Genomic DNA, 21,080 nt, shown 5'->3' on the forward strand with positions numbered 1-21,080 from the left:
TGATATATCATGAACTACCTGATTTATCTTGGCCTGTGTACATTTTACATTTTATTCTCTGACTGACTGATTTTCTGTCCAGTAATTGAAGTATACCGCTTAAAACTCATAACACAAAAAATTCAATCATTATTGAATTGTCCCTGTGGGACACCCTGAGGGTTCGCGGGATCCCCTCAAGGTTGCTGGATATCATGGCCAGCCTGTACACTGGTATTCCAAGTACTCTGCAGAGTGAAGCCTCTGTGTTTTTCCCAGTTGATTCTGGGGTTCGTCAGAGGTGTGTTCTTGCTCCTACTCTGTTCAATGCTTGTATGGACTGGGTGTTTGGAAAGGTTGTGGGGTCCAGTGGCTGTGGGGCATTTGTTGGTGAAGAAAGGTTCACAGATCTTGACTTTGCTGATGATGCTGTGATCTTCACAAAGTCAGTGGAGGCTCTGATCGGGGCACTGGGGAGACTGAGCGAGGAGTCTGAGTGTCTGGGCTTGTGAATGTCCTGGATGAAAACCAAGATCCAGGCCTTTAATGACCAATTGGGCACAGCCATCACCAGTGTGTCTGTCTGCGGAGAGAGTGTCGACCTTGTTGAAAGGTTTACTTATTTTGGCAGTGACATTCATGTCTCTGGTGACTCTTCCTATGAAGTCAGTAGACTGATTGGGAGAGCATGGGGGTCATGAGGTCACTGGAAAGAGGTGTGTGGCTCTCCCGATATCTCTGCACAAGGATGAAGGTCCAAGTCTTTAGGGTCCTGGTGCTATATGGTTGCAAGACATGGACGCTATCCAGTGACCTGAGACGAAGACTGGACTCCTTTGGTACTGTGTCTCTCCGGAAAATCCTTGGGTACCGTTGGTTCGACTTTGTGTCGAATGAGCAGTTGCTAATGGAGTCCCGAATAAGGCATATTACCTGCATTGTGAGGTAGAGTCAGTTACGGCACTACAGCCATGTGGCGCGTTTCCCTGATGGTGATCCAGATCGTAAGATCCTCATTGTTGGGGTCCTGAGTGGGTGGAACAGGCAAAGGGGTCGCCCACGAAACACCTGGCTGCGGCAGATAGAGGGTCGCTTCTGGAGGGTGGGACTGGACCACGTGTCTGCCTGGGGTGTTGCCAACCGGGATCCCGAGTTGTTTCGTCGTGTGGTGGGTGTGGCAACACACTGTACCAGTGCATGCTTCCCGACTTTACTTGAATCAATATTACAAATGTACTGTTGAATGCATGAATTTCAAGATCATTCAGGATATTTCCATTTAAACAAACTCTTTAAAGCTGTTTTTTGTAACAACATGCTTTTAAAGTCTGATTTGTCTGTTAAGTTGGTAACATTTACTATTGTAGGATTTTATATTGTCATCATTAGCTGGTTAAAAAATATTACTAGAAAGTAATATTTAAAAGAGAAGTCAAATTCATTCAAATTTCAAATGTCAAAAAGCCAGGCTACTTCAATTGTCCAAATCTGTCCCTCCTTTTTTGTTTTAAGTTTTCCCAACTCTTCCTGTGTAGAACCAAACTTGTCATTTTTGCATAAATTATTTCAAAACTCCTGTTACACATCGTTTGTCTTGCTCTTTTCAAGGTTTATGTGAGTGATCACATTTTTTTTAATGGCTTACGCCTGTGTACAAATCCGGAATTAGAAAATAACTTTGGGTGTCATTAACTGTACAGAAAAAAATGCATAACGGAGTCAGCATTACCTTCTTTAACATACCATTCAAATATACAGTATAACATGCTTTCACTTATGGGTTTGAACGGTAGGTTGCCTTCAAAAGCCAAATGAATGACACAAATTCAGTGTTTTTAGATTCGAATTTAATAATGAAGTATGTTGTTTTATCAGTCCAACTAGCTGTGTGTTTCAGCGATTACAAATCTTTGTTAACATGGTACACTGTATTACCCTAAGTTCTTGTCTATAAGCCGCGGCTTATCTAAGGAAAAAAGTTGTGAAAATGAAAAAATAGAATATCGGCTTATACATAAGTCCGGCTTATACAGTAATCCCTCCTCCATCGCGGGGGTTGCGTTCCAGAGCCACCCGCGAAATAAGAAAATCCGCGAAGTAGAAACCATATGTTTATATGGTTATTTTAATATTGTCATGCTTGGGTCACAGATTTGCGCAGAAACACTGGAGGTTGTAGAGAGACAGGAACGTTATTCAAACACTGCAAACAAACATTTGTCTCTTTTTCAAAAGTTTAAACTGTGCTCCATGACAAGACAGAGATGACAGTTCTGTCTCACAATTAAAAGAATGCAAACATATCTTCCTCTTCAAAGGAGTGCGTGTCAGGAGCACAGAATGTCACATAGATAGAGAAAACAATCTCTAGCAAACAAATCAATGGTGCTGTTTGGCTTTTAAGTATGCGAAGCACCGCGGCACAAAGCTGTTGAAGGCAGCAGCTCACACCCCCTCCGTCAGGAGCAGGGAGAGAGAGAGAGACAGAGACAGAGTTTGTTTTTCAGTCAAAAATCAATACGTGCCCTTCGAGCTTTCAAGTATGCGAAGCACTGTGCAGCATGTCGTTTCAGGAAGCAGCTGCACAAAAGAATAGCAACGTGAAGATAATCTTTCAGCATTTTTAGACGAGCGTCCGTATCGTCTAGGTGTGCGAACAGCCCCCCTGCTCAATCCCCATACGTCAGGATCACAGATAGTCAGCACAAGAGAGAGAGAAAAGTAAGCAATCTAGCTTCTCGGCCATCTGGGGAGTGAGAGAGACGCCAATATCTCACACTCTCTCCCCCCTTAAAGAAATTAAATGGGTGCGAGTGAGACCACTGACCTCCCTCCCTTCTATTAGTTATAGGTTATAGTACGTTCGGCTTATCCATGAGTCCGGCTTATCTATGATAAGATTTTATTTTAAAAATTCGTATGATTTTTGGTCTCCGGCTTATACATGAGTCCGGCTTATAGACAAGAACCTAGGGTAATAGGGAGATATTTCAATGCTTCAAGGGGCAAGGGATAAATAAGTTTTATTTTAGTATTAACTAATGGAGCAACTTGTGCCATCACCAGTGTAGACAAGCAAAATATCCATTTTGTCTTAATCATGCCTCAATGTTTACTGCAGTCCTCCACATGTAACTGTGGATGCATGTGAGGTCTACCTTTCAATCCATAACATTGAACTGCATGCAGATTGGTCAGATGTTTAGGCTGATGGACGTCTGTGACAGTGCTCATTACAGTAAGAGAATGAATGCAAAGCTCCTGTTCATTTATAGAGGCTGTGTGGGACACTGTTAAAAGCAATTAATCTCCTTATCTTTTCACGTCCTCTTATAAATGCTTGACAATACAAGTTAAACGATTATGCCTCATTTGATGTCGGTAATGTCGTTTCGCCTTCAAATCACACACAGATATGTTTCTGAACTAATTCCATAATGGAGTAATAGAGTCAATAATGCAAGCCTTTGTGTGTTTTGCTCTTTTTTTTTTCTTTTTTTTTTATAACACTCCCATGCTAAAATTTTACTGTGCAAATACAAAACATTTTCAGATATATTTTTCTTTTTTGACATGTGTGGATGCAATGTTTAGCCTCACCATTGTGATCCATGTTTATATGTAGTTTTTATTCATGTATTTCTCATGTATTATGGTGCCTTCCAAACAGATCTGTTTACTTGCAATCACGATTGAATAAATTGTTTCCAAAATATGAAATCTGTATCATTTAATTATTACTAGCTCAGTTGTAATGTGTTTTTTTTTTTTGTTTATTTCACATTTCTAATTTACTGTCTTTGGACATAAGGTGTGTCTGTCTGGGTGATTTGGAGCGCTGGACCACTCAGCAACTGCTTGGTCATTCCTTCATCAATCCTCCTGTGTTGAAAAGTCCACTGCAGGGCAATGAGGACAGTCCTGAAGGTAAGTTTTGTTGTGTTTAAATGTAATATTCTAACATTAGTTTGCTTAACTTTTTAATTAATTAAACAACTACAAATCAGTAAAGAACTAAAGCAACTTTAAGCAATATTATTTTAAGCAATATAAGATAAACAGTAAGCATATTTTGTACTGTGCTATCGTTCAAAGAAACTTAAGAACAGATGCATCACTGGATTACATGATTCCCTCCTACGTCAGACTACTGTACCAAAAGGTAAAAGGCCTCAGTATATGCCGTGAATGTAATTACCCCGATCTACATGCTGTCAAATAAACGAACCACACGCCGTGGCGCAACGTTAGGGGCTTCGCCTCTAGCGCTGACGTCCGAGGTTCGATTCCCCGAGAGGGGGGTGCAGTGAGTGTGTACGCCTGATGAGCCCAGAATTAGGGCAAAACACGTGTCGCATACTCTTTGCATTATTTGACAGTAAACTATTTCAACCATTCTATGATCTGCTTCTCGCAACTGAAAGAGGGCATCGTGGCGGATGTTAGCCGACTTGCTGACCAACCACAAGCGTTACCTGGTAGGTAACCACCCATACAATCAGATTGTGATTCAGACTACGAATGCCATGAATATATATATATATATATATATATATATATATATATATATATATATATATATATATATATATATATATATATATATTTAGGTGCTTACATGGCTTACTGTAGTTGAAGATACATTAAACCTCTCCATGAGACTGTACTGTGTCCCATATTCATTTCTGGATGTGACTGTGCTATAATATGTGATCTCTCATCAAATAAACTTAATATGTTTAAGTTTATTATAACTTTTGGATTAATTTACATTGTTTACAAGATGACTAAATTATATTGGGCAGTATTGGCTCAATGACAATGGCATTAGAAATCACAAGGTCCTTGAAATAATTCCTGCTTCTGCTTGACTTCGTGACCCTGATCAAGTCAATGATTGTCTCTGCTCCAACTGTAAAATATATTTGTATTTAAATATAATATATTTGTTCTGTAAACCACTTTGGGTAAAGTTATCTGCCAAATACAAAATAATGATATTCATGGAAAGTATTTTATTGTTCCTAAAGACACTGGAGTGGACTTTGTAACTACTGTCATACCCCACGGCCACATGATGAATGCATCATTCAGTACTGTAATACCAAAGCAGTTTTCACGTTACTACAATGAGTTTGAAGAGTTGCAGCTTTTGGGGAAAGGTGCATTTGGAGCAGTAATTAAGGTGAGTCATAAGGAATTTGTAATCTGTGCCTTCAAATTCTGTAAACACTCTTCATATTTTCCCTGTTGTGCTTTATGTTACATACTGTATTTGCTAATATATTTTTTGCATTATGTGTGTTGTTAGTGTGTAAATGTGTCTTGCCTGTGTTGATTCCTGTCTTATACTATGAGGATGGGTGCCCTGAACAAAGTGGATATACATAAAGGGCATAGAAGAAAGACCAAATATAGAATAGACTCTATAGAAATGCACAGAAAGGTGATGAATGAGAGCTGGGAATGACTCTATAGCACATGCAGAATTACTCCTTTTTGTTGAGTGGTTTTCTTTTCTTACTCTGTTTCAGCTTAAAACAACTTCTGGACATGCTATATAGTGCATTGAGGCTTGTTAAAAAGCATTGTTATATTAAAAAATTGTCAAATATAAGTAAGTTCTTTTATTTTCAAAGACTGATTCAAATGCATTTATGGGTCCTTTATTGGCTTATTCTTATTCAGACCCCTCACTTTTTTTTTGTTATGCTGTGTCCTTATGCTAAAATTAGAGCAGCAGTTTTCTGTAGCCTTTCTGAGATCTGTGCTTCGACACAATCCTGTCTCTAATTTCTGCAAGCAATTCCTTTATTCTCATGGCTTGGTTTATTCTCATCTTTGGAACCTTGTTCCTAATCAGTTCAGTCAATTGAATTAACCCTATGTGGACTCCAAACAAGGTACAGAAACACCTCATTGATGAGCAATAGAACACGATGTGTCTGAGACACGATTCAAGTGTCATAGCAAAGGGTCTGAATACTTGTGTCAAATGGATATTACAGTTTTTTAATTTAAATAAGTCTGCAAAATTTTATGAAGTCCTTTTTCTGCTTTGTCTTTCATTCTTGGGGTACTAAGTGTTGTTTGATGAGAAAAAAATCTATACATTATTTTAGCACAAGTCTGCGATATACAAAAATGTATAAAAAGTGAAAGGGTCTGAATACTTTCTGAAGTACTGTATTTACTTACATTAAATGAAAAGAAGTACAGTGGGAAAATAGGCTTTTTATTGTGCCATACAAAAAACAGTTGAGAAACTGAGTTTTATATCACCAGCACCATTGGCTATCAGAGCTTTAAAATAAGAATTCTGCAGTTTGTAATTGTGCCGACTCTGTGACTGACCTCTCCTTTATGGTGAAAGCATAGTACAAAACAGAAATCTTTTATGTGTTGACATTCCAAAATGCATTTTTGACTTGAAGTACTCACACAGCCTATTTATATCGCTCATTTTATCTATCTTGGTTATTTATTAATAAAATTTCTACTTTACCATTGTTAAGAGACTGCCTCAATGTCATCTAGATATAATGGACAATACTTAAAATAAAAAAAAAAATGTATTAAACAACAGACCAGAATAGTATAAAATGGTATCATTCAAATTAGCAAATCAGTCAGCAAAAAGAAACAAAGCATAGCTAAACAGGGTCGAGCCCCTTTCTACCCTTTGGTTTGCATCATCCACTTACCCACTAACACTAGGACCACGAAAGCTAAATCACTGTCCTACCTGTATATCCCTTTCTCAAACGTTTACCACACTACCTCACCGGTGTAACATGCTTACCAACTCGAAGGTACCTTTATACCGGACTGAGGCTGCTTTGAGAGCAATCCCCTGAACCATTCCCACTGTCTCCCCAAATTTCCTCTTTGTGACTCTATGTACTTTTGCATTTCTAATCCTTTACCTTCTCACTGCAAATATTAGCATCATACCTTTACTTTAGGCTGCTGGTCCGTGAAGACATTCTTGTCGTTGCACTTATCCTCCATAAACGCTGTATACTCAGGCATTGTTTACTTTTTTGTTGATATTTAAGCTTACAGTAAATGTAGACATTTACCAGCTGTGCACTCACTTGTGGCCTCTTCAGACACTGCATTCAGGACTAAGACATCCTAGTGGTGGTCAGTACATCTTTCTGCAACCATGGGTCCTCATATTAAGATGCAAACTATCCCTGCACGCCTTGTTGTCATTTCTTCTTCTTTTCTTTTTTTTTTTCCCATTACATTTATATGGCACTTTTCTAACTACTCAAAGCACTTTGCTTAGTGAGTGGGGAGCCACTTCAACAACAACTAATGTGTAACATCCACCTAGATGATGAGACTTCACCCATTTTTGCGCCAGTATGCTCACCACACATTATTAGGTGGTAGAATGGTGAGATAGTTAGCCAGTTAAAGAAAGGGGATGATTAGGGGGCCAGAATGACTAAGCTGAGGTGGGCAATTTAGCCAGGACTTGGGGATAAATCCTACTCTTTACGAAGCATGCCCAGAGATCTTTTATGACCACAGAGTGTCAGAACCTTGATTTTACGTCTCATCCAAAGGATGGTGCCATTTTTACAGCATTTATAGCATTTTAGCCTCTGTTCACCCTGAATCTTCCTTACTCAAGTGCCACCTTGTCAAACATACAAATAATTACTTTTTAATAATTGTGATAATTATCAGTCATTTGAAAGCACATCCTTTTGTATAAACATCACAGATAAGAAATTAGGATATTTCTTTAGCATCTTGAACAGAAAAATACTAATTTAATTCGAAATTAATGTTTACCAAACAGTACCACAATCATCAATTTGTTTGCATTAAGTGCTACTTTGCAACTTGTACTGGACTGAAAGGAGTCCTAATGAACATTAACAGTTGCTTCATTGTTAAGAGTGCTTAGGGGGCTAATGTCTTTCTTGTCCTTCCTTCTTGCCATGCACCTACTTGAACTACCAGGTGACCAAATTCAACAGCTGGCATCCGTTTCACTATCCATGTTAACATCTAATGACCAATTCATACAGCTTCTGGTTTACACACCATTGTGTTTTTGTTGAAGGCTCCACCCCACTCATGAATTTTAATGAATCACCATCGAGTGGCAAAATGCATAAAGATATTCATGAGTTCTTTACAGCAGAATGTCATTTTATCCACTAGATAGCAGCAGAATGTTGTCCCCACGGTTATTTGGGTTTAACATGCTATGTTGGACTATTAACAGCTTAATCCCGAGAGACATTCAGGGTTAACTGTATATAATTTCAAGCCTGAGAGAATCTCAGGGTTAACACCTAATAGATTAAACATACAGTAAAACAAAACAGTTCTAAACTTATTAACATATATAGCTCTTAACAAAATGTATATTATTGTTACCAAAGAGCTATTATCAGTTGCCAACAGAGGAGATCATCATCTTTTTATGTTGACTGCCAGCCACCCACTTATTTTTGAATATATCATAAACTTTCCTTCCCAATGAATTGATAAGTTGTAAAATTAAGAAAATGTTGGGTGATACTTATTTTATTTGATTTTGTATTTGCAGGTCCAGAATAAACTGGATGGTTGTTGTTATGCTGTCAAACGCATTCAGGTGAATCCCACAAGTAAGCAGTTCCGTCGTATAAAGGGTGAAGTTACTTTACTTTCTCGCCTGAACCATGAAAATATTGTTCGGTACTACAATGCATGGATTGAAAGGCATGAGATTCCCTCAACTGGGGTACTCAGCTCTGAGAGTTCAGAACAAAACAATCTTCCAGCTAAGACGCTAGAGGACAAAATGAATGAGCTGGGCTTGGTGGATGATGTGGAGGATAATGCGCCTCCTCCGGCTTTGGCAAGCTCCGTGGAGTGGAGCACATCTATAGAAAAATCATCAAGTGCCAAATGTAATGCTGGAGACCAAGAATCCAGTGATGAAGATGATGATGAAGAAGATGTGTTCTGCTTGTCATTCATGTAAGTGCCCCTTATAAAACTCAAAACATTTGTATTTATGTACCCTTTTACAGTAAATACTTTTAACCTGCTATTTAACAAACCATTACGAAAAGATTTACAAACAGGTGAGATCACTAACACGCAACACATTAATCATTTTTCCTACTTTATAAATAATGTGTGGGTCATATCCAGTAGAGAAAAGTGACACTGCCTTGACATTTGTGTTGTTGTGAGACATAATTGCTGTGAAAGGAGAACTGTTTAATACTGTCTTCTTCTTCACTCTTCAGGCTGTCCTAATTCCTGGTAATATACAAGCAGTGTGTTTTCTTTTGGCATTGAGAAATTTCAAATTGTTGCTATGAATAATATCACTGACAAAATAATAAGTAAGGTTTCTGGACCATTTGTAATTTTTTATGCAATAGAGAGTCAAGCATGGATCAAGTCATTTATATCAAACACTTGCTATAACCAGTGGGGTGGGTGAGGGGGACTTTTCATTTTGAGATTAACAGCTTCAAGTTAAAATACTGAATCTCTTGTATTGAGATCATTAACTGAAAAGTCTCCAGTATCCATCTTTCATATGTCTGTTTAGTTAGAAAAACACCTTTGCTCCACTGACCAAGTCACTTGAACATTTTCAGCATGTTAATACATCTAATAGGGAAAGAGGCACATATGAACACACCCAGGCACCCCTAAGCATGAGTTGGGATATATTCCTGTCTGTAAAGGTACTTTGAAAACATTTGTAACAAGTGAGTTCACTCTGAGTCAGATTAACAGGATTCCACAGTCAAATTGAGTTTAATTTGATTTAAACACATTACCTCGGATATCTGTACATGCTAGGTTTCTATCAAACTGAGATATTCTGGGAGCAGTACATAGATGTGTAGTGGATAATCAAAAAGATTAAGACATCTATTTATAAAAATTAGTCTAAAATAAAAATAAATTGCATTTTACCTTCTGATCTGCTTGGCTCATGTCTTTACTATTTTGATGCTCACTAGGATAGCCAAAGGGAAAATGAGAATAAATAAGTTTCTTGGCTGTTCTCAAAGTATCACCTTATCTTTTATTTCAGTGCACCAAAGAGTGATTCAGAAAGTGATATAATATTTGAAAATGGGGAAGGAAGTGAAGACAGTCTGTCACAGGTATGTGTCCTGATTAAAATATTTTAGAGTTTAATGCCTCAGTTAAAATCATACATAAGTGGAATGTCCTGTAATATGGTTAGAAAATAGGGTGACAGATAAATGAGTGCTACCAAGTATATTGATTTAGGTCATGTAAAAACTCCCAGATTTATTATACAGGGCAAGTTTTGTTTAAATAATTACATAACAGATGTTCAATAATAGACATATATTGTTGGATTCTATTTATTTTGAATCAGTTTTTACCTTGTACTCAGTGTGTTTTAGCAATTAGTACAATCAATAATTGTATTTTACCCCTCCTTTAACCGTCACCTTATCGTGGTGGAAGGATTTGCGTGTCCCAATGATCCTAGGAGCTCTGTTGTCCGGGGCTTTATGCCCCTGGTAGGGCCACCCAAGGCAATCTGGTCCTAGGTGAGGGATGAGACAAAGAGCGGTTAAACAAACCTCCTATGAAGAAAAACAATTTTGGACGGCGTTTTCCCTTGCCCGGACGCGGGTCACCGGGGCCCCACTCTGGAGCCAGGCCTGGAGGTGGGGCTCGATGGCGAGCGCCTGGTGGCCGGGCCTGCACCCATGGGGCTCGGCCGGGCACAGCCCGAAGAGGCAACGTGGGTCCCCCTTCCCATGGGCTCACCACCTATGGGAGGGGCCAAGGAGGTCGGGTGCAGTGTGAGTTGGGTGGTGGCCGAAGGCGGGGACCTTGGCGGTCCGATCCTCGGCTACAGAAACTGGCTCTTGGGACGTGGAATGTCACCTCTCTGAAGGGGAAGGAGCCTGAGCTAGTGCGCGAAGTTGAGAGGTTCCGGCTAGATATAGTCGGACTCACCTCGACGCACAGCTTGGACTCTGGAACCAATCTCCTTGAGAGGGGCTGGACTCTCTACCACTCTGGAGTTGCCCCCGGTGAGAGGCGCCGAGCAGGTGTGGGTATACTTATTGCCCCCCAACTTGGAGCCTGTACATTGGGGTTTACCCCGGTGGACGAGAGGGTAGCCTCCCTCCGCCTTCGGGTGGGGGGACGGGTCCTAACTGTTGTTTGTGCGTATGCAGTTCGGAGTACTCACCCTTTTTGGAGTCCCTGGAGGGAGTGCTAGAGGGCATACCTTCTGGGGACTCCCTCGTTCTGCTGGGAGACTTCAATGCTCACGTGGGCAATGACAGTGAGACCTGGGAGGGCGTGATTGGAAGGAATGGCCCCCCTGATCTGAACCCGAGCGGTGTTTTGTTATTGGACTTATGTGCTCGTCACGGATTGTCCATAATGAACACCATGTTCAAGCATAGGGGTGTTCATATGTGCACTTGGCACTAGGACACCCTAGGCCTCAGTTCGATGAGCGACTTTGTGGTCGTGTCGTCGGACTTGCGGCCACATGTCTTGGACACTCGGGTGAAGAGAGGGGCGGAGCTGTCAACTGATCACCACCTGGTGGTGAGTTGGCTTCGATGGTGGGGGAGGGTGCCGGTCAGGCGTGGTAGGCCCAAACGTGTTGTGAGGGTCTGCTGGGAACGTCTGGCAGAGCCCCCTGTCAGAAGTAGCTTCAACTCCCACCTCCGGCAGAACTTCGACCACATCCCGAGGGAGGTGGGGGACATTGAGTCTGAATGGGCCATGTTCCGTGCCTCTATTGTTGAGGCAGCTGACCGGAGCTGTGGCCGTAAGGTGGTCGGTGCCTGTCGTGGCGGCAATCCCCGAACCCGCTGGTGGACACCGGCGGTGAAGGATGCCGTCAAGCTGAAGAAGGAGTCCTACAGGACCCTTTTGTCCTGTGGGACCCCGGAGGCAGCTGATAGGTACTGGCAGGCCAAGCGGAATGCGGCTTTGGTGGTTGCTGAGGCAAAAACTCGGGCGTGGGAGGAGTTTGGGGAGGCCATGGAGAATGACTTTCGGACGGCTTCGAGGAGATTCTGGTCCACCATCCGGCGTCTCAGGAAGGGGAAGCAGTGCAGTGTCAACACTGTATATGGTGGGGATGGTGCGCTGCTGACCTCGACTCGGGACGTTGTGGGTCGGTGGGGGGAATACTTCGAAGACCTCCTCAATCCCATTAACATGCCTTCCAATGAGGAAGCAGAGCCTGGGGACTCAGAGGTGGGCTCCCCCATCTCTGGGACTGAGGTCACCGAGGTGGTCAAAAAACTCCTTGGTGGCAGGGCCCCGGGGGTGGATGAGATACGCCCGGAGTTCCTCAAGGCTCTGGATGTTGTAGGACTGTCTTGGCTGACACGCCTCTGCAACATCGCATGGACATCAGGGACAGTGCCTCTGGATTGGCAGACCGGGGTGGTGGTCCCCCTCTTTAAGAAGGGGGATCGGAGGGTGTGTTCCAACTACAGAGGGATCACACTCCTCAGCCTCCCTGGAAAAGTCTATTCAGGGGTCCTGGAGAGGAGGGTCCGTCGGATAGTCGAGCCTCGGATTCAGGAGGAACAGTGTGGTTTTCGTCCTGGTCGCGGAACAGTGGACCAGCTCTATACCCTTAGCAGGGTCCTGGAGGGTGCATGGGAGTTTGCCCAACCAGTCTACATGTGTTTTGTGGACTTAGAAAAGGCATTCGACCGTGTCCCTCGGGGAATCCTGTGGGGGGTACTCCGAGAGTATGGGGTACCGGCCCCCCTGATAAGGGCTGTTCAGTCCCTGTACGATCGGTGCCAGAGCTTGGTCCGCATTGCCGGCAGTAAGTCGAACCCGTTTCCAGTGAGAGTTGGACTCCGCCAGGGCTGCCCTTTGTCACCGATTCTGTTCATAACTTTTATGGACAGAATTTCTAGGCGCAGCCAGGGTGTTGAGGGGGTCCGGTTTGGTGGGCTCAGGATTGGGTCACTGCTTTTTGCAGATGATGTTGTCCTGTTTGCTTCATCAAGCCGTGATCTTCAGCTCTCTCTGGATCGGTTCGCAGCCGAGTGTGAAGCGGCTGGGATGAGAATCAGCACCTCCAAATCCGAGACCATGGTCCTCAGCCGGAAAAGGGTGGAGTGCCCTCTCAGGGTTGGTAGCGAGATCCTGCCCCAAGTGGAGGAGTTCAAGTATCTCGGGGTCTTGTTCACGAATGAGGGAAGAATGGAACGTGAGATCGACAGGCGGATCGGTGCGGCATCCGCAGTAATGCGGGCATTGCATCGGTCTGTCGTGGTGAAAAAGGAGCTGAGCCGCAAGGCGAAGCTCTCAATTTACCAGTTGATCTATGTTCCTACCCTCACCTATGGTCATGAGCTATGGGTAGTGACCGAAAGAACGAGATCGCGAATACAAGCGGCTGAAATGAGTTTCCTCCGCAGGGTGTCTGGGCTTTCCCTTAAAGATAGGGTGAGAAGCTCAGTCATCCGGGAGGGGCTCAGAGTAGAGCCGCTGCTCCTCCGCATCGAGAGGAGTCAGATGAGGTGGCTCGGGCATCTGATCAGGATGCCTCCTGGACGCCTCCCTGGTGAGGTGTTCCGGGCACGTCCAACCGGGAGGAGGCCCCGGGGAAGACCCAGGACACGCTGGAGGGACTATGTCTCTCGACTGGCCTGGGAACGCCTTGGGATTCTCCCGGAAGAGCTAGAAGAAGTGGCCGGGGAGAGGGAAGTCTGGGCATCTCTGCTCAAGCTGCTGCCCCCGCGACCCGACCTCGGATAAGCGGGAGACAATGGATGGATGGATGGAATAATTGTATTTTAACTGAGAATTGCTCACAGCATTTTACTCCTGTACTTTATGAAGAGCACTATGCAAAAATTAGTTGTACTGTGTTGTGTTATATTACAGCAGTAATGTTATAGGGATAGCTTAACTCTTTGAGGGCTGAATATTTCTTCCAAAAAACTCAGTTTTCTGAAAAGCACACAATCCACTGGTTTCATACATAAATCAACATAAAATGTCTGCTGCTACATGCTGTGGCTGCTGTTGGCACCTGTTTGGCATCTCTGACAGCAGTGGCTCTGCAGGGGCGGCTCGATGGCCAGCAGTAATGCACGGCGGGCCGGCTACCTCTCTCTCTTTGCACAGCAGGTGGGCAATGGTGGCAGTTGCAGTGTGACACAATATGGTTTGTTTTCTCAGTTTACAGCCGATTACCGTCCTCTACCCATGAATTTTGACAAAAGTCAACATCAGCCGTTAAAGAGTTAAAGATACACAGATCACATGATTATATTGTTTTGTGATCTCATTTTCAGTTTGCAATATAGCATAACAGGTTATTTATTTGAGTTCCTTTTTATTTACACCATGTGCTTCTTGTTGGCACTGCACAACTAGTCAGGTACAAATCACTGCTGAGATAACTATTCAATAAAAAGTGAAACAGAAAATAATTATTTTGCCAGATATGTGCAGTTAATATCTGAGACAAGAAAGTGCCTGCAGGAGACACTCCACCTTGCAATAATTTCACAACAAGATATGTTCCTTACAGTTTACAAGCTCGGGGTGATTACAGGGACACCACAAAAATAGCCAAAACAAAAATTTGGCCAGAGTAAATGTTCCTGTTAAGCTTTGGGTTCCTAACATTCTCACTACCATTTTTTTTATTCTTTCCCTCTAATTCCTGGGCTTTTTTCCTTCCTTCATTGCCTTTGTAGTATTCTAGAGGCTATAACCCTGACTCAAAGACAATTGACATTGCAAAAGGAAGGTCATATGATAAGCTCATGGGAGAAGTGTAACACCATGCCCTTAGTAGGCTCTGTATATGACAGGTGTATGCCAAGATTGCCAGCTGTTTGTCTTGAAAGACCTGCCTTGAAAGCCCTGCCTGATTTGAGTATTTGTTCTATATATCTTGAGTCACAGAGGAGCAACAATTAGCTTTGTCTGTGATATGTAAGCTGTGAGATCCCAAATGGTTTACAGTGAGAGGAAACCTATAGGAGACCAATTTTCTTCAGAGAGGGAACAAAAAAACAATGCTATGATGACTGAAGAAGGTGGTGTCTTTATAATATAGTCACTTATAACGTCATCAACCATATCCAAATGGATTATCTTCTCTTGGAAAAAGTTTAATATATACTCTGACAGTTTTGTGTGTGTGTGTGTCTCTCTTCATCCTAGTAAACCACTAATCATTATGGTGATTTTTTTCCATAGGAGGAAGCAAGGAAAAGAAATGTCCCTGAGCCTCCAGAAAGCAGTGAGGAGGAGAGAACAGACACGTTAATTGCACATTATCTGTATATTCAGGTGAAGACAACAATAATTCATAGATTCTTACTGGCTGTACTAATACTAAGTCAGGACATAAGCCAGGCATACAATATTGTTGCATTCTATTCTGTTTCTGTGCAGCCTCAGTGGTTGGAAGGACACTGAATGTGAAACATTTCTCCTTGTTGGGCTGTGTTTGTCCAATTTTATGTTGCTTTAATACTTTAACAGGGTGGAGTGGTAGCTTTATCTGCCCTGGTATTTGAAAGGTGGCTGGTTCAAATCATGTTACTGCCAGAAGTGATCATGCTCCATTGGGCCTTAGAACAAGGCCCTTAATCTGAAAATTGCTCCATGGACACTGAACAATGGTTGGCCCTGTGCTCTGACCTCTAAAGGTTATGTGAAAAGACGGTTTCCCCTCAGGGATTAATAAAGTATATCAAATCAAAATATAAAAGAAAAACAAAAATCAAAAGCTGCATTGGCATGTTCTTCACTTATAGTCCCCTTCATCTATTAAAACTCTGCACCACAAAAATTCAATCAAAAGCTTCAGGACCCAGGACCTTTTATGGTTAACTTGTGTGCACCATTTGCTAATGTTCACTCCACTTGTGTTTCAAAATTGGCATTTTCATAAAATAAAGCGTGGCAGAGTTTAGATCATTAGCTGCAATAAACTATATATGATGAAATCAATGGGAAGTTTTTTAACTGTGACATTCTCTTGTTTAACACTGGAAGGTAATGTAATGTTTCTGAAATTTCAACTTATCCTTCTCCACAGTGTTTGTTACTTGTATTACACATGAGTATTCTGATGAATTAACTAGGTTTGTACATAACCATAAGCACTTGTAGTGAACAGTGTGACTTTATTGCTGTCCCTCGCCAAAAAAAATTCTGTCCCTGTTCGAGTGACTTAAAATATTTTCCAGGTGTTTTCATCAACTTCCCTTTCATTTTTGTGTTTTTTGTTTTTGTTTCATTTAGTTTAGGGTAGTGGGAATGACCTGGAAAATAGTATAATCACAAGATTGAAAGTGTACACTAAGGATGCAGTGAGGGCCATTCACATCACATCTTTCTCCGTCTGTCTCTTGGTATTTCAGTCTTACATTTTGTGGCCCACTTACACAGCAGTTCAGAGAGTTGTAGTGTTTACATTTTCATTCTCTATGTAAATTGTCACAGGAGGTATTGATTGTTCACTAGGCACGTTTGTACTACTGCAGCCTATTTTTGGCTTTAATGGCTTCTGAGTGGCCAGACTGCAATGGCATATGAATACGGAATGTTGTACTATTAATGAAAAAAATGTGTTCAATTTATTTTTATATATATATATATATAATATATATATATATATATATATATATACACAGTCATATGAAAACGTTTGGGAACCCCTCTCAGCATGCATAATAATTTACTTTCAACAAAAAAGATAACAGTGGTATGTCTTTAATTTCCTAGGAACATCTGAGTACTGGGGTGTTTTTCAAACAAAGATTTTTAGCGAAGCAGTATTTAGTTGTATGAAATTAAATCAAATGTGAAAAACTGGCTGTGCAAAAATGTGGGTCCCCTTGTAATTTTGCTGATTTGAATGCATGTAACTGCTCAATACTGATTACTTACAACAACAAATTGGTTGGATTAGCTCGTTAAGCCTTGAACTTCATAGACAGGTGTGTCCAATCATGAGAAAAGGTATTTAAGGTGGGCAATTGCAAGTTGTGCTTCCCTTTGACTCTCTTCTGAAGAGTGACAGCATAGGATCCTCAAAGCAACTCTCAAAAGATCTGAAAACAAAGATTGTTCAGTATCATGGTTTAGGGGAAGGCTACAAAAAGCTATCTCAGAGGTTTATACTGTCAGTTTCAACTGTAAGGAATGTAATCAGGAAATGGAAGGCCACAGGCACAGTTGCTGTTAAACCCAGGTCTGGCAGGCCAAGAAAAATACAGGAGCGGCATATGCACAGGATTGTGAGAATGGTTACATCTTGCTGCAGATGGTGTATCTGTACATCGTTCTACAATTCAGCGCAATTTGCACAAAGAACATTTATATGGCAGGGTGATGAGAAAGAAGCCCTTTCTGCTCTCACACCACAAACATAGTCTCTTGTTGTATGCAAATGCTCATTTAGGCAAGCCAGATTCATTTTGGAAGAAAGTGCTTTGGACTCATGAGACAAAAATTGAGTTATTTGGTCATAACAAAAAGTGTTTTGCATGGCGGAAGAACACCTGCTACCTACTGTGAAATTTGGTGGAGGTTCCATCATGCTGTGGGGCTGTGTGGCTAGTTCAGGGACTGGGGCTCTTGTTAAAGTCGAGGGTCAGATGAATTCAACCCAATATCAATAAATTCTTCAGGATAATGTTCAAGCATCAGTCACAAAGTTGAAGTTACGCCAGGGCTGGATATTCCAACAAGACAATGACCCAAAACACAGTTCAAAATCTACAAAGGCATTCATGCAGAGGGAGAAGTACAATGTTCTGGAATGGCCATCACAGTCCCCTGACTGACTATGGAATGATTTAAAGCAGCCTGTCCATGCTTGGCAGCCATCAAATTTAACTGAACTGGAGAGATTTTGTATGGAAGAATGGTCAAAAATACCTCCATCCAAAATCCAGACACTCCTCAAAGGCTATATAGGAGGCATCTAGAGGCTGTTATATTTTCAAAAGGAGGCTCAACTAAGTATTGATGTAATATCTCTGTTGGGGTGCCAAAATTTATGAACCTGTGTAATTTTGTTATGATGCATATTACATATTTTCTGTTAATCCAATAAACTTAATGTCACTGCTGAAATACTGCTGTTTCCATAAGGCATGTCATATATTAAAAGGAAGTTGCTACTTTGAAAGAAAGCTCAGCCAATGATAAACAAAAATCCAAAGAATTAAGAGGGGTTCCCAAACTTTTTCATATGACTGTATATATAATGAGCAATCTGTATTAGTAATTAAAAATATAGTAATTTCAGATTAATTAAATGTTTCACAATTTTTATTTTAACTGTTATAGATGGAATACTGTGAAAAAAGCACTTTAAGAGACACTATTGACCAAGGTTTATACAAAGATGTGAACCGTTTATGGAGACTCTTTAGGGAAATCCTTGATGGCTTGGCCTATATCCATGAAAAGGTCAGTAAGTGATCCAGTTAAATGCAGTTGTGGTTTTTTTTTTTCTTTGCTAAACCAAGTTCCTACTTTAACATACCCAGGATACACTAAAAGTAACGCATATCTAACTCATAGTTTAGTGATGATTGTTTTTCCCATTACTTGTTATAATGTACTCCATAGCTAATGTAAATTGCTTGGCCAACAGCTGAGGTTAGTCTCAGGAGAGAGCGAGAAAAGAATGACAAGATGAAAAAGTTTAAAGTCAATAAATATGACTATGATAATAGATAAAGTCGAGGCATAAATTAATTGTAATTTTAAAAAGAGATCTAAATAAGATTTGAATATAAATATGAAGATAAAGACATTACTTATCCACAGCAGCAGCATCATGGTGTGTTATGTTGAGGTAAGTTGTCTTGTTTGTTCTTTAAAATACTGTGATACAGTATAAGAGTCATCAGTCACAGTTCATTGACAAACTGATGAAGGCTCTAAAGCTCTTGTTACTAAAGTTCTTCTTTACCGTTACTATTAAGATTCTGAAATGGCTAGAAGATTGTATGGCAGCAGAGCTGATAGTTCTAAGCCACTATCCTGATTTAAGTCATATTTAGAGCCTGTTCTTTGTGTGTTCTTGTGCATTCCCTCGCTCAGTTGTAGGACAAAGTATGCATTGTCCATTCTGCTGTGCTTTTGTGGTCCACCAGGCCTGTTAAGAAAGCAGATTTAACAGAGGTTCAGGCATGCCATTTGCACAAAACCCCCACTAGCATTCTAAACTAAGTAACTGAACTCCAGCTTGTACCAGAATCTGCCTGGACTTCCTCTGATAATAAAGTGTAAATCAGAGTTGTACTGACATCTCTCCAGAAAGCGCAAAATGGACTCAAGCAAGGACAAAGCTCTATAATTCAAGGAATGACAACTCAGATGGACAGAAGAACCCACCTATTAGAAGACTGTTTTTTAACTGGAAGTGACTTTAATCCAATCAGGAGAAGGTCCGACCATCCTTTAAAACTGTCTGCACCATCCAAAAGAAGAGTCTCTGTGTCTCTGTAGGATATTTGCTGGGCAATCATTGAATTCCCTGGGGATTCTCTTAAGGAGGGGTAACTCTCCAAAATGACTGAAAACATCTGAATTTGATCTCTGAACCAAACAATTATTAGCCTCTTGCTTGGGGGGCTGAATTTGACAAACTCTTATGTTGACCAGAAGCTGAGACACAGTCTGTCAAGCCAAAGCTGAGTGCCAGTAGTCTGAAGGCTGAGAAGCAGATGTTTTCAAGAAGGGAACTATAGTATGTACATTCTTGTGCCAGAAATAGTAATTATTTTCACTGAGATGCAGATGGCACAGCAAAGGTCCTAACAACAGAAAGCAAGCTGAGGAAGTAGCAGTGCAGCACTGACAAGGATCATGCAGCAAAGAGAAAGAGTGCATCCAATGCATGAAGAATCTTCTACTTGAACCAAGAGCAACAACACCTTACATCATCAGACATCCTCCATAAAGACTTGGAATCGTAAATATGTTTATCTATGCCAAGATAAAGTAGAACTCTAAATAAAAGTAAACAGTCAGCCTATATGTTATTTGTTTGTCTGTCTAGTCTGTCTGCGCCCAGTCTTTTATTTATATAATATAATATAATATAATATCTCTCTATTATAAAAAGAAATCCTGTCCCCTGTCCCGATAGTCTACGATACGTGATCTTCTCGAAAGATAATTTAAAGACCCGTGAGACAAAAGAGACCTGCCACGGTGTGTCTCACGGGAACATAGAATGAGCGTCTTGCAAGACACACCCTACTTACAAACAATATCAAAAAAAACAAATCAGTAGTGTAAAGGCAGTCACGCAGCACACACAGCTCCAGGGCTCTCAGTGCATATAAAGTGTATAGGGTCAATACGGTAGAAATGAATAGGGTAGAAATAAAACGTTGATGATTAAACGAAGAAGAAAGAAAAGCACGGAGAACAGAGACCCAAAAGCAATGGAGAGAAAAAAATGCTAAAAAGAAGAACAATAATCTAGGTGCAAATTTAGAAAATAAGGAACGTGATGATCAGCCTGGAACAAGTCAAATGGAAAAAAAAGCATGTCCAATCGGGCGCGGAGAAAAGAGACTCAAATGCGTTGGACAGAAAAAAGAGCAAAAAAGAATAATCGAGGTGCAAATTCAGAAAATAAGGAAAGTAATTATCAGCCCGGAACAAGTGGAATTGAAAAAAAGCATGTCCAATCCGGCTCAGAATTAAAAGACAATGAGTAAAAGAAAGTGGAACTTCATAAAGACGTTTACAAACGTTGACGCTAAACACGTGCAGAGCAGGTTAGAGACTATGAAACCAGGGAAATTAGAAAGGCTCAAAAAAAAAACCAAAAAAAAAAACGGCGCTACCCCAACTGAACGCAAGCAGCGTTATACATCCTGCAAGAAAGAATTCAAACACGCCCATGGCCAGAAATAAAAGACAGGTATTGCTTTTACAACGTCTTGCGAGACCAGGCAGTGAGCTATCATTTAAAACAAGTCAACAGACCTCTATGCTAGCAGTTGTTGGATTGCTTTTGGCAGGCAAACATCGTGTGCTCGGAGCTCTTAAAACAACGACATGCGACAGGCAGAAGAGGCAGCTAG

At 41.2% G+C, this 21,080-nt stretch overlaps 1 protein-coding gene across 1 annotated transcript in view; it reads left to right on the top strand.

Annotated features, from left to right (window-relative positions):
• eif2ak4 (eukaryotic translation initiation factor 2 alpha kinase 4) overlaps positions 1 to 21,080 on the top strand; it is a 172,740-nt gene that overhangs the window by 50,750 nt on the left and 100,910 nt on the right. The window contains exons 10-15 of the mRNA XM_028822333.2: positions 3,791 to 3,906; positions 5,010 to 5,164; positions 8,555 to 8,970; positions 10,052 to 10,124; positions 15,211 to 15,303; positions 18,319 to 18,441. Coding sequence (XP_028678166.1) covers positions 3,791 to 3,906; positions 5,010 to 5,164; positions 8,555 to 8,970; positions 10,052 to 10,124; positions 15,211 to 15,303; positions 18,319 to 18,441 — 976 coding nt within the window. The remainder of the gene's footprint in view (positions 1 to 3,790; positions 3,907 to 5,009; positions 5,165 to 8,554; positions 8,971 to 10,051; positions 10,125 to 15,210; positions 15,304 to 18,318; positions 18,442 to 21,080) is intronic.

The sequence above is a fragment of the Erpetoichthys calabaricus genome, chromosome 16, assembly GCF_900747795.2.
Source record: "Erpetoichthys calabaricus chromosome 16, fErpCal1.3, whole genome shotgun sequence".
Taxonomy (NCBI): domain Eukaryota; kingdom Metazoa; phylum Chordata; class Cladistia; order Polypteriformes; family Polypteridae; genus Erpetoichthys; species Erpetoichthys calabaricus.